Source organism: Neomonachus schauinslandi, chromosome 8, assembly GCF_002201575.2.
Source record: "Neomonachus schauinslandi chromosome 8, ASM220157v2, whole genome shotgun sequence".
Lineage (NCBI taxonomy): Eukaryota > Metazoa > Chordata > Mammalia > Carnivora > Phocidae > Neomonachus > Neomonachus schauinslandi.
Genome location: NC_058410.1, coordinates 50,097,191 through 50,110,384, shown reverse-complemented (window position 1 = coordinate 50,110,384; position 13,194 = coordinate 50,097,191). Strand labels below are relative to the sequence as shown.

At 41.1% G+C, this 13,194-nt stretch overlaps 1 protein-coding gene across 1 annotated transcript in view; it reads left to right on the top strand.

Annotated features, from left to right (window-relative positions):
- SLC16A10 (solute carrier family 16 member 10) overlaps positions 1–11,073 on the top strand; it is a 114,417-nt gene extending 103,344 nt beyond the window's left edge. Inside the window, exons 5-6 of the mRNA XM_021693377.1 lie at positions 7,541–7,769; positions 10,074–11,073. Coding sequence (XP_021549052.1) covers positions 7,541–7,769; positions 10,074–10,306 — 462 coding nt within the window. The 3' untranslated portion in view covers positions 10,307–11,073. The remainder of the gene's footprint in view (positions 1–7,540; positions 7,770–10,073) is intronic.
- Positions 11,074–13,194: the final 2,121 nt, after the last annotated feature.

The window sequence follows — 13,194 nt, the reverse complement described above, 5'->3', positions numbered from 1 at the left end:
AAACTGAACAAAAGGAGAGATAAAGGGAATAGAGGGAGAGCACTAAATTGGCTGGAGGGAGAGGCTCAGGAGCCAGGTTAGGAAGAGGATGAACACTATCCTGAAATCTACCAGGAGCCATGAGAGGGTTTTAACCAAAGAAGTGACACGATAGGAGTTGTATTTTATTAAGCTTAATCCAGGAACTGTGTAGGGTGGAATGAAGTGGAGGAGGGGCAAGAGTGCAGACAGTCCCAGAAAGCTACATACTGTATAGCTCCCTTTCTGGGAAGTGGCCAGAATGGGCAGCGCCACGAGACAAAGTAGATTTGTGGTTGCCTGGGGCCGGGGGAGGAGGCGGTGGGGGGTAACTGCTACAGGGTATGGGGATCCTTTTTGGGGTGATACAAATATTCTAAAATTAGGCATTAGTGATGGTGGTATGACTTTGTTAACTCAGGCCCACTCATTATGAATTTATTATCTCAATAAAGATGTTGTTTAAAAAAAGTGGAGGCAGAGAGACTAGTTGGAGACTGTTGAAGTAGTCTAGGCAGGAGGAACCAAGGCAGAAACATTGGAATCAGACAGGGTGTAAAATAGGGATATTGGGAATGAGAGTTTGATGGAGCCACCTCAGCTGGGTCTGAGATTTGTGGCTCCCATCACAGAGTGGATGGTTGTGCTATTTCATTAAGATCAATAATTCAGTAATGGAGTAAGATGCTCAGTTCATTGTTGCCATTTTAAATTTGTGGGGTTTGTGGGAAAGCCGGGTTTGGAGCTCCTGAGAGAGTCTCAGAGACCCGTGGGACTTCAGCATCCATGCGCTGTATGGCGGGAGCGGAGGAGCGGGGTGTGCAGCGGAGAATGGAAGGGGTGCCCAGACTGGTGGGAAGGAAGCAGGGCACAGAGTGTTTTCAGAGACAGGAGTGGTCAGCAGTGTTGGCAGCTAGTGAGAGGGCAAGCACATTAAAGACTAAAAGGTTCTCACTGGATTTAGCTGCAGAGTTTCACTGGAGTGGCAGGTGCTAAAGATGGATCATGATCACTGAGTAGGTGGCCATGTGGACTACTTTGCCCAAAAGCTTGGCTCTGAAGGGAAGGTGAAGGGGAGCCCCGGGAGGGGGCAGTTAGAGATTGGGGCAGTGAGTGTGTCTCCTCACTCTATAGATGGGAGGCAGTATTTGGGTTGGGTCTTGAAGGAGAAGTGGGATTTGGGTGCAGGAAAATGATTGGAAAAGGCATTTACTACAGATATAGTAACTTCCATTGATTGATTTGAAATAACAGCATCCACCCTTTATTGAGTACTTCCATGTGCCAGACGTGCATTCTCTGGTATTCCTCACCCCAGCCCTCTGACGACAGTATTGTGGTCACTTGCACTTAGAGGTGTGAACCCTGAGGAACAGAGAGGCGGCCTCACTGTGGGTGTCTGTGTGTAGGTCCCAGCAGACAGCTGCAGAAAGGAGCCTGGGCATATGGGGGAAGGAAGTGTCCATAGCTGGTAGAGTGGTACTTTTGAAAGCATTTACTGTATTATGATCATTCCCCTTTTATTAGGACCCAGCTGTGGATATTGTTGTGGATCAGTTGGTCTTCTTCTCAAGGGTCAAGAGAACCCTCTAATGGACACTTGTTGCATTACAGACTTTCAGCTTCCTTTCATTCTTTCCAGAGATTGTGTCTACTCTGCTCTAGGCTAGACCCTGGCGGGGTGATGCACACACGACGTGCATGGCCCCCCTGAGTTCCTGGAGCAAAACTGGGGGCAGGAAAAATGAAGAACTCAAGAAGACAGGGAGAGTGACATGGGAAGAGGTTGGAAAGTTAGGAAGGGCCAGATTATACAGGACCTTAAAAGCCAAAATGAAGAGATTTTACTTTAAGTGTAGTGGGTCTTTGTTGGAGAATGACGTGGTCTGATTTCACATTTTTTTTAAAAGCTATATTTATTTGAGTCGGGGGAGAGGGAGAGAATCTCAAGGAGACTTCCCACTGAGCGTGGAGCCCAACACAGGGCTCAGTCTCACGACCCTGAGATCATGACCTTAGCCGAAATCAAGAGTCAGGCGCCCCTGATTTCACATTTTATTTTTTTTAAAGATTTTATTTATTTTTTTTGAGAGAGCGAGAGCATGAGCAGGGGGAGGGACAGAGGGAGAAATAGGCTCTCCGCCGAGCAGGGAGCCCGATGCGGGGCTCGATCCCAGGACCCTGGGATCATGACCTGAGCCAAAGGCAGACGCCTAACGACTGAGCCACCCAGGTGCCCCCTGATTTCACATTTTAAAGTCACTGTGGTTGTATGTGGAGGAGAGATTCCTGGGCTAGAAGCAGTAATCCCTTCTCCACAGTAGTGTGTGCTGAGTCACAGTGAGGGGTTGCATTTCCGAGAGGCCTGTGAAGGAGGCAGAAGGCCTTCCGTGGGCCGTGTGGCTGTGGGGGGCCACCAGCGGGCCCCGCCTGTGAACAGAGTGCCACAGGCCCAACCCATGTGGACTCGCTCCTTTATATCACTCCCCGCCTCTGTCTCTCCTTTTTCCTGGCTCCCCTGCCCAACTCCCAACCGTTCAGTGTGGTTTTGGTTCTTGGCTGTTCTCTGCTGCAGCCAACTCCAGCTCTGCCTGTTTGCTTATTCCCACTGTGCTTTCCCTCGCTGGCTGGCTGCCTTTTGGCCTCGCCTTTGAGAGCTGGAGCTCCCACTGCTTACCTTCCTTACCTTCTCGTCCCTGGTGGTGCGGACATACCTGCTCCCTGCTCTTGTCTGTGACAGCCTAACCTCACGGGGCTGTGACGGTTCTCTCCCCTCCCCGTCTCCTAGCAGCTGGGCACAGAACACACTTCACGACCTCCCACATGGTCTCATTTCTGGTCACCGTCATCTTGGGTCTGGGAGGCTGCAGAGCAGAAAAGCACAGGCTCTGGAGTGAGACATGATTTCACCCCAGTTCTCGTCACCAGCGGTCTCCAGAACCGGCCAAGGGCTGCGGTGAGGATTCATGGTGACAACTTATGTAAAGTGTCGGCCCAGAGTGCATGATTAATAAATCCTTCCTTTGATTATGTTTTAATAGTCTATCAAATACTGAAGCAGATCCTGATTTGGAACAGGTCTCAAGAAAGGAGACCTTGGTTATCCCGAACTAGACATCTTTGCTTATAATTTTTTTAAAGTAATCTGTACACCCAACATGGGGCTCAAACTCACAACCCTGAGATCAAGAGTTGCATGCTTCACCAGGTGAGCCAGCCAGGTGCCCCAGAGACCTTTGCTGATAGATAGACTCAACTTTTTGTTCAGGAGTCTCACGCTTTTGCTTTGGAGTTCTGAATGTAAACTCTATCAAGGTCCTGGTTTCCAGGTATTTTCAGCCTAACTGTTTTAAATGCTGAGCAAAGAGATGACTAACTGCATTATATGGAATAACAATGGTTAAAGGCTTTCTGCTCTGGGTTCCTAGCTAGAAAAATCTGGAAACTTTATAGTGAATAAATTTGTAGGAGCAACACTTGAATCTAACTGTGGCCAGTTGTGTGTCTGCATCTGAAAATGCCTTCTGCTTATTCACATGCAGCTCATTTTTCTTCTTGAGCTATACTTAGATTCCTGAGCAAAACTTAAACAGACATTTCTCCAAGAATGTTCTCTTTGTGATAGAAATGGGGAAGGATAACAACAACAACAACAAAAAAAACCCAATTTTTTTTGTTCTTTAAGTATGTAAACTAACTTAAGCAAGGGGTTCTATAATAGAACCTATAATATTGTGACAGAAGATATTTCCTTGGATGATTTTAAGAAAACAAAAGCAGGAAATACACCTCAACTGTCAATGCCTTATTAAATGTCAGTGCCAGAGGCTAGAAGAGAATTAGGGACCTTTGAATACCTCATTTAAATCCAACCAGAGCTGCTATGTTTGAGGAGGGAAAGAAGATTGTAGTAATATTAAATTTATTTATCTTTCAAACTGGAGCCCAGTATTTACAAATCAATATTTGATGTATGGATCAATATTTATTTGGGGAAGTGATGAAGTACAGAAACTCCCGTATGAACAGTTCACCAGCTATTTTCTGAGAGAGACTAAAGGATAAATGTGTAAATGCCTATGAACTCAATTCTTAATGAAAAACCAAGAAATTTTACTTTTAAATAACAATTTCTGTTTAAGTTATTAAAACTTAACAATTTTGAATAAAAACTAGTAATTATTGTCAAATAATTGAAAAAAGAGAATATAGTTAATATAGTTTTACCTATAGTTTATAGGAGAACTCGTAGTCAGGTAAAGTATTAAGAAATTATAAGCTCAAATATATAGTAATAAATTTGAAAGGTGGGGAGGGGCAGAGGGAGAGGGAAAGAGAGAATCTTAAGCAGACTTCACGCCCAGTGCAGAGCCCAGCCGACACGGGGCTGGATCTCATGACCCTGAGATCGTAACTTGAGCCAAATCAAGAGTCGGATGCTTAACTGACTGAGCCACTAGACACCCCTAAATCTGAAACTCTTAAGTTTTTTTTAAGATTTATTTGACAGAGAGAGCACAAGCAGGGGGAGCAGCAGGCAGAAGGAGAGGGAGAAGCAGGCCTCCTGCCAAGCAAGGAGCCCAGTGTGAGGCCTGATCCCAGGACCCTGGGATCCTGACCTGAGCCGAAGGCAGACGTTTAACTGGCTGAGCCACCCAGGCGCCCTGAGTGAATTATTTTTTACAAAACTAACCAAAGAACAAAAACTGGAAGGGGCCAAAAATGAATAGAAAAATCAGGATAACTACCAGAAGTAAAGCACCTGGGTCTCATGTTATGTAAATTTGTCTGAGAAAAACATTCATTTATTGAGCGCAATTGACTTGGTGCCAAGTAGCGTGCTAGGCTTTCAATAATTCACTCTGGTTCTCTTATCTTGGGAGAGTTTTTACTGAACAAAATAGTAAAAGAATAGGAAACATATTCAAAGGAAAAAATATTCTTGAAAGGTAACCTAGTGTAGTTACAGTGGCATGGTTGGGAATGTTTGGTCGGTGGCTTTACCAGTTAAATCCATGGAATGTGGCCCCACAATGTCCTGAAGTTTTATTCTAGATTCTCTGGAGTTTGTGATAATAGATGAGTTTCCAAGATTCAAATGACTTTCCATGTTTTTCTGCTTTTGTGTTTGTAGGTAGAGTTAAAAATGTATGTATAATTAAGACAATTAAAGTGTGGTTAGTTTACCAATGACAGTACTCCTTGTCATTTACCTACTTGTGAATTTCAAATCACTTTCTACTTTCTATTTATTTTTAGATCTTTTTGTATAGATGGGAAACATCGGGAAGCCTTTTTACTTGCTCAAGGTCACAGAGAGCTGGAACCTGGTCTTGTTCCTCTGAACCTTAGTTCTTTCCAACCTACCAGGCTGCAAGCCCACTAATTACCCATGCAAAGAAATTATGCATGTGTTTTCACTGAAGTTGGGTTGGAGAAAATGTTTAAGTAGAAAATAAAAAGGGGCACCTGGGTGGCTCAGTCGGTTAAGTGTCTGCCTTCAGCTCAGGTTATGATCCCTGCTTTTCCCTCTTCTTCTCCTTCTGTGCCACCCCCCCCGTACTCATGCTCTCCCCCTCTCTCTCACAAATGAATAAATAAAATCTTTAACCCAAAAAAAGAAAAAAAAATCAGGAGAATGGGAGATTGTGTTCTTTAGAAAATGTGAAGTGCCAGACTTTTCCAATAACTAACTCAGAGTCTTAAACTAATAATTATACCATAAAGTCATATTTTAATAGTGAAGAAGAAAAATGCAGTCAGCTGTATGGGATGATGGTGTCAAAAAGAGACCCAGCCTGGAGTTTGACACTTTTTCAAGAGCATGTTTCTTACTGTGGGGTCCGTGGACCACTTGCGTCCCGGTCAGCTGGAGAGCTCGGCACTGCTGCTGTTCCTTCATCCCTGCACTCCTCCACAGCAGGAAATCCTGACCCCTAGGAGGTTGTGCACGGCTGCCCTGAGGCGAGCACCCAAGCTTGGTGGGTCCTGTGGGCCCTCGGAAAAACAGGAGAAGATGGTGATCCAGATGGCTGCTTTGTATGCTCTCTCCTTTCCTCCCCAGGCCCCTCGTCATTGGAGGTACCCTCTGGGAGCAGTTCCTCCTGCTCGCTGCTACCGCTTGTGCAGACCAAGGGTTCCCGGGTGGGCACATTTAGGCACATTACTGAACATCTCCTAGCATCACTGTCTGCAGCTATAAAATGGGCATCACATTAGTACCCACCTCATAAAGTTGTTAGGAGATTGTTAGCTAACGTGCTTGGAACAGTGCCTGGCATCTAATAAACACTAAGTAAATGATAGCTGCTGTTGTACGCGTATTTTTAAAAAGGCTGATGCTTTTTGAAACATTTCTTCTGCTGACTAGTGAACTGTCAAGTTTTATTTAGTTCTTTGCCTAAAAAAGTTACTGAACTGCCTGCTCCCTTTTTTGCACCCACCGTACTTTGAATATACAACTGTGGCAACATCTAGAACACTTGATGTGCGCTCGTCTTCCATGTTTGTCCCCCGACAACCCAAGGGTAGGAACCAGGGCTTATTCACGTGGCATAGTATACAGCACAGAGCACAGAAACTACCCAATGGCAGGCAAAATCAAGAATCTGGTTCTATTAACTACTCTACTGTTAAATGAACGTGTTTCGTGGCTCAGAATATTTCTCAGCCTTAACTCTGGGTGCTTAAATGGGGTATATCTGTGCTGGATCACCAGAAGACAGTGTTTGAAAATATCATTTGATAATCAGATTGATTTACATTATCAAGTAAAATTGGGTTACATAATTTAGCTCTTAGGATGTTCTAGTAGAATATGTTTATGTTTTCATTTGCATATTATACATATTTCCTATGACAGTCAAAACTTAATTGGAATTTGAATAATCAAAATTCAGTGCATATTTATGGTAATATACATAGTTACTTATTTTAATCTCTCACTTGGTCTGCATATCTGGAATATGTCTGGAATATTGGCAGGCAACATATTCTAAATTATTTAAATAGCTAAACCTTCCGTCATCATATTCCCCAAGCTGGAAGCTCTGTGATATGAAGTACTGATCTTGCTGGCATATTATCCTTTTGCAAAGGACTAACACCAGTAGAGTATATACAATTTCAAAATCGGATGTTTGATGAATGAATTTGAGCTGATTCTCAAAGAACAAATATTTATTGAGTACTGACCAGGTATAAGATTCTTAAACCTTAGATTATCTAGTCCAAAGATGACTTTTGTACAGATTCTGACTTCAAAGAACTTACAGGCTGGAAGGGAAAGTAAGTATGTAAAAATACTTATTTTATTCTTGTCCCTTTATGGAAATTTTGAGAAAGTGCTAGGGGAACTTAGGGGAGATGATTATGGGAGTTGATTATATATATAAAATCAAGGTGGATTGGGCCGGGGAGGCAACTAACCAATAGTCGGCCCAAAGTCCTAAGCGTGTTGCTCAGTAATTGTAACACTCACTTTTCCTGAGAGCAGAGTTGACACTGTGCTGTCTTGTCCTAGGTACTCTCCTTTCTCTTCATTGGTCTGATGTCCATGATGATTCCCCTATGTAGGGTCTTTGGGGCCCTCATTGCTGTCTGTCTCATCATGGGTCTCTTCGATGGATGCTTCATTTCCATTATGGCCCCCATTGCCTTTGAGTTAGTTGGCCCCCAGGATGTTTCTCAAGCAATTGGATTTCTACTTGGATTCATGTCTATACCCATGACTGTCGGCCCACCTATTGCAGGTAAATATAATGATTCTCCAGTAATTTACTATATGGAAAATATATTACGATTTTTTGGTTACCATTCTTTTGCTTTTATGTGTGCCTTACTGATAACATTTTTAATAAGACCAGCCTTGGATGACATGTTGAAAAAGTTTGCTGAGGAGTCCCTCTTCTCCTTATTGGTAACATAACACACTCTATAACATGTTTAATTGTAAGCTTTTGGGCTTTAAGCTTTCACAATTGCTATATTTCATTTAGTATGTGTTTTGGAGAAATGGAAACATGGCTGCTTTTTAAAAAGAGATGAAGATTCTGAAAGATTTCTAAATATGTATGCTTTGTGTAAGAGATCATATCCCCCCCCCTAGAAATAATTAATGGAAAATACCATTTACTGGAAACAACTCAAATTGTCCATCAATGGATGAATGGATAAACAGAATGTGGTGTAGCTATACAATGGGATATTAGTCAGCCATAAAAAGGCAGGAAGTACTGTACCAATACATGCCACCAGGTGGATGAACCTTGAGAACATTATGCTAAGTGAAAGAAGCCAAATACAAAAGGTCACATACTGTAAGATTTTATTTGTATGAATTATCCGGAATAGCTAAGTCCATAGAGGTAAAGAGCAGATTGGTGGTTTCCAGGGGCTGGAAGGAGGGGGATTAGGGAATAACTAACTGCTTAATGGGTATGGCATTCCCTTCTGGTGTGATCAAAATATTTTGGGACTAGATAGAGGTGGTGGTTGTACAACATTGTGAATGTGGTAAATGCCACAGAAATGGTTAATTTTATGTTGTATGAATTTCACCTTTAGAAATCTTCTGAATAGTATAAAGGTGCCTCATGTTCAATATTACTTGGGTGCCAATCTGCGTCACTAGATTTGATAAAACTAGGATAAAATTCAAATGTATGTATTGTCATCTGAGTCTGGCATGTGAGGGGCTCAGTGAAAGTTCATTCTTATGTCCAGAACCAACACGTCTAGCAACTTGGCGAACTGGGAACCTAGTCATGAACAAGCACGCAGTCACTGAAGGTCACAGACTCCCTGTGGGAGAACCCTCCAGTCCTTCCCCTGTCCCCCAGGTAATACACTACTTACACTATTTTTACACCTTACAAGCTTAGATTTTTAGGGTTTCCACGTCTACAGCAGATTATAAGCCGCACTTTGGTAGGCATGGTGTTTGCAACTAGAAATAACTGAGAACAGACCAATGACAAGGGAGATAACCGAAAACTTCCGAAGTTAGGCAGAAAGCTCTTGGCTCACCAGGAGGTTCTGAGGGATCACAGGATTATAGCCAGACATGATAATTAGTGTTCAGAAGGAGGAAGGGTTTAGTTATATACAGAATATTCTGATTCAGAAGATAAGAAAGTTGTATCTATATATTGTATATTTTAGATTTCTGTCTAGAATAAATGTACACCTTTTTAATGTGTCGGTACTTAATTGGACAAATTCTCAGCTGTTTATTGCAAAAAGTCTGATACTCAATTCAGTGTGTTCCCTGGACATTTCAGATAGGTGAGGTTTTATAGTAAGAGTTACAAAAGTTTAAAAACACTAAGATAACTTTTAAAATCTGGGTTTTGTGGGGCGCCTGGCTGGGTCAGTTGGTAGAGCCTGTGACTCTTGATCTCAGCGTTGGGAGTTCAAGCCCCATGTTGGGTGTAGAGCTTACTTAAGAAATAAAATCTTTAAAAAAAAAATCTGGATTTTGTTAGGGAAATTAGAAACAAGGAGTATTCTGAATAACAGTTTTAAGAAGCAGAGCCCAAGGATCTATCAGAGTGCCAAACATTTTACTCCCATGTGCTGACAAGTATATTTAACAAAACTTTTTCATCTTAACTCTCAGATTTATAATTTTTCATGATTTTGAATTCTGATTTTAAATAGTTTCATGTTATTTCATAAACAAATAGGCCCAAGAAGGTTTGACATGTAGACACTGTGAGGTATGTATGTGTGTATGAGAGAAGTTTCAGCTTGGTAGTTTATCCACCTTCCCCTGAAATAAGGACCGTTATACCCTGGGTCGGAATAACCCAAAGCCCTTTGAATGGTTTTGAAAAAGCCAAAGCTTGGTTACAAATATTTTTTCCATGTAATATCTTGGTACGCAAACCCGTAGGCCTGTAGTCTGTGATAAGATTAAAGATCTAAGATCTTTTCCTTTCTCATATCAGAAAAGGTTTATACTTCAGACCCATTTCCTAAGAAATGTGTGACTGATCTGAGACCCCTAAGAGCCACCCTTCTTCTCTCTTGGTGACAGTTTTTTCCCTTCCCAGGGTTACTTCGTGACAAGCTGGGCTCCTATGATGTGGCATTCTACCTCGCTGGAATCCCTCCCCTTATTGGAGGTGCTGTCCTTTGTTTTATCCCCTGGATCCACAGTAAGAAGCAAAGAGAGATTGATAAAACCACCGGAGGAGAAAAGATGGAGAAAATGTTGGAGAATCAGAACTCTCTGTTGCCAACCTCACCTGGAATCTTTAAGAAAGAATCTGACTCTGTTATTTAATGTCTTATATACCTCCACCAGACTGAACTTGCTTTGAGAAGTTTAAGCAAGTTTTCCTTTTATATAAATTGCAGATTTCTTATTTTTTTAATCTCATCCTAAGAATAGCACAATAATTGGGAACTAGAACGCTTATTACTACAAGAACCATATTCTGCCACTGAATAGCTAGCTGTCTGGTATTTCCATGAGTGTGGGGGCAGAGAGTCTGGTATATGAAAACTTACGTCGGAAAGTCAAATACTGTGAGCATTGATGCTATCTCAGTAAAAAGCAACTCTGGAAACTGTGAATGCTAATAAGCTTGTACAAATATTTAAAAATACCTCAAGCTATAATGAAAGGGTTGCAATTTGGTTAGGACTGGAACTGTGTTTGTTGTCTCACGTGATGTTTTTAATTCTGGTATCTCTGTTTCAATTTCTTCTGCTGTTTGGAAACTTTTTACAAGATTCAAGCCTGGATTCTAGATAATGTCAGACCTACCAAAACCTCAAGTCTGTGTTAAAGCTGCTTGCCTGCTCTTAACTAGGATCTGAGGTTAAGTTCTTCTGCCTTGCTCCGGTGTCCGGGGGGCTTCTGGGAGAGATGGCAGCGCTGTGTCGGCATTCAGAGCGCGGCGCGGAAGGGATCACGGTCGTAAGGGCAGAGCAGTTCAGGAGGCGGGCATTTCTCCCACTTCCATTTGCTTCCTTTCGGTTGGCCGTGTGTTGATTACTCAAGTAGCCAGAAACCCCCCAGATTTCTGAACTTGTTTAAAGTGTAACAATAAAGTGAAATAGAATGAATCAAAGAGATTCTGGCCATCTTAAGGTAGAGTTTTTCTGACTTTGTTAGCACTAGGACTTGACATTTCCACAGAGTCTTACTGAGCATGTTACCAAGTTGCAGTTTCAGGTACAAATGGGGGGAAAAAAGTCTTTGTATTCATGCAGAAAATATTTCTGATAGAAACAATTACTCCAGTTTGTTTATAAAATTAATGGGTCTTGAAAAGTTAAAAGGACTTATAAAGAGAAACAACTTCTGTATTCCAAAACTTACTTGCAAAAATTTGCATTCTTCGGTATTTATCCTAGCCCGCTCCCCATTAACATTCCCAGTATTTTTTCTATTTATGCAGAGACACTTGTATGAAAGCTATTAAAGTTTTAAAGACCTAAAATTAAAACCAAAGTCATGCCATGACCTATACTCATCTACAAAAAATAGGAACACTTTCCTCATCCTGAAATTATACTTTAGTACATGTTTCTTATTTATGTCTTTGAAAGTTAATAATATGCAAAGTATATTTAAATCCTAAGTATAAATGCGTATTAGAACTTCCTCAAATGTAGCTTGTTGACCTGGGAAGAATGCTATCTTTTTCTAAAGCACCTCCAGGATCCATCTGTTTCGAACTTCTCTGGAAGGACAGAAACTTAATCTCTTATCTCCCTACTTTTCCTTTCAGCTTCTCTTCTTTGTCTTTAGCTGAGGATGTAGAAACCTGAAGAGGATATGGATTTGTAGTTGTTGATGGGGGGGAGGCGGGCCACATAGGGGGCTGGAGGGAAGTGAGGCGGTTAATTAAACAGCTGGAAAACCCAGAAGTTCAAAGTAGGAATGCCAAATGTGGAATTTATTTTTAATAGGATTTTAAATTATTTTTGATTGTGAAGATATTCAGCAGTTCACTATGACATACACATGGTTGTAACTTTCAGTACTTCTGTATTTCATATTTAGGAAACAGGTAATTTGTTTTTTTTGGAGGGTTATGTTGCTTAAAAAACAACTATATTTTGACCATATACTGCCCTTTCATATTCTTATTTTAAACTTTTAGAAAATGACTTAGAGGGGCACCTGGGTGGCTCAGTCTGTTAGGTGATCAACTTTTGATTTCAACTTAGGTCATGATCTCAAGTTGTGAGTTCAAGCCCCGCATCAGGCTCCATTCTGGGCGTGGAGTCTGCTTGAGATTCTTTATCTCCCACTCCCCTTCCCCATGCACACATGCTCTCTCTCTAAAAAAAATAACAACAAAAAACTTAGAAATGATACTATATTATTGGGTTCTGCATTTATCCATGCCTAGTTATATAAAACATTATTTCCTCATTATTATCAGTGCTTTTGAGATCAGCAAAAACATACAACTAAGACCAGTCATCAAACCTGCCATTATAAATTTTTTTTTATAGTTTTAGCACAGACTCCTAAGACTTGTCCCTGCTCCTGCCAATTTTACAGAAAGAATTGTAAAAGAGAAAATTTACTCTGTAAAGACTTCCAAAATGTTTTCCCTTTCAAAATTTGGCTGATTTTAGAAAGGAAAAAAAAAAGTAATAATCTGAAACTCAAAAGACTTGATCTTGCTTGGTTAGGTTCCATAATAAAAGAGCAAAGTGGGGCGCCTGAGTGGCTCAGTTGGTTAAGCTTTGGACTCTTGATCTCAGCTCAGGTGTTGATCTCAGGGTTGAGTAGGAGTGTGGAGCCTACTTAAAACAAACAAACAAAAAAACAAAGTAGCTGAAGTATTATTGGTAAAACTTAGATCTCAGAATATTATATTCATGTACAAGATTACACATATGCAGTTTTCAGTCCGATGGAATGAATTAAACAGGTCCTATGATACTGAAAAAGCTCCACTGTAATAGACTGTTACGGAGAGTTCTTTGCTGTAATAATATAAAGTTATAAAGTATAAAAGATGCTAAATTCTATAAAATGTATATTTCATAACATGTTTGGTACAAAAAGTTCTAGAAGTCTGAAGTTCTAAAAGTTCTACAAACTTAGAAAATGAAAAATACTAATATTCATAAGGATTTAGACCAAGAAACATTACCCTAATCTTTCAAAGTAAATCCTTTCTAATTTCTGGAGCAGTGTTACTA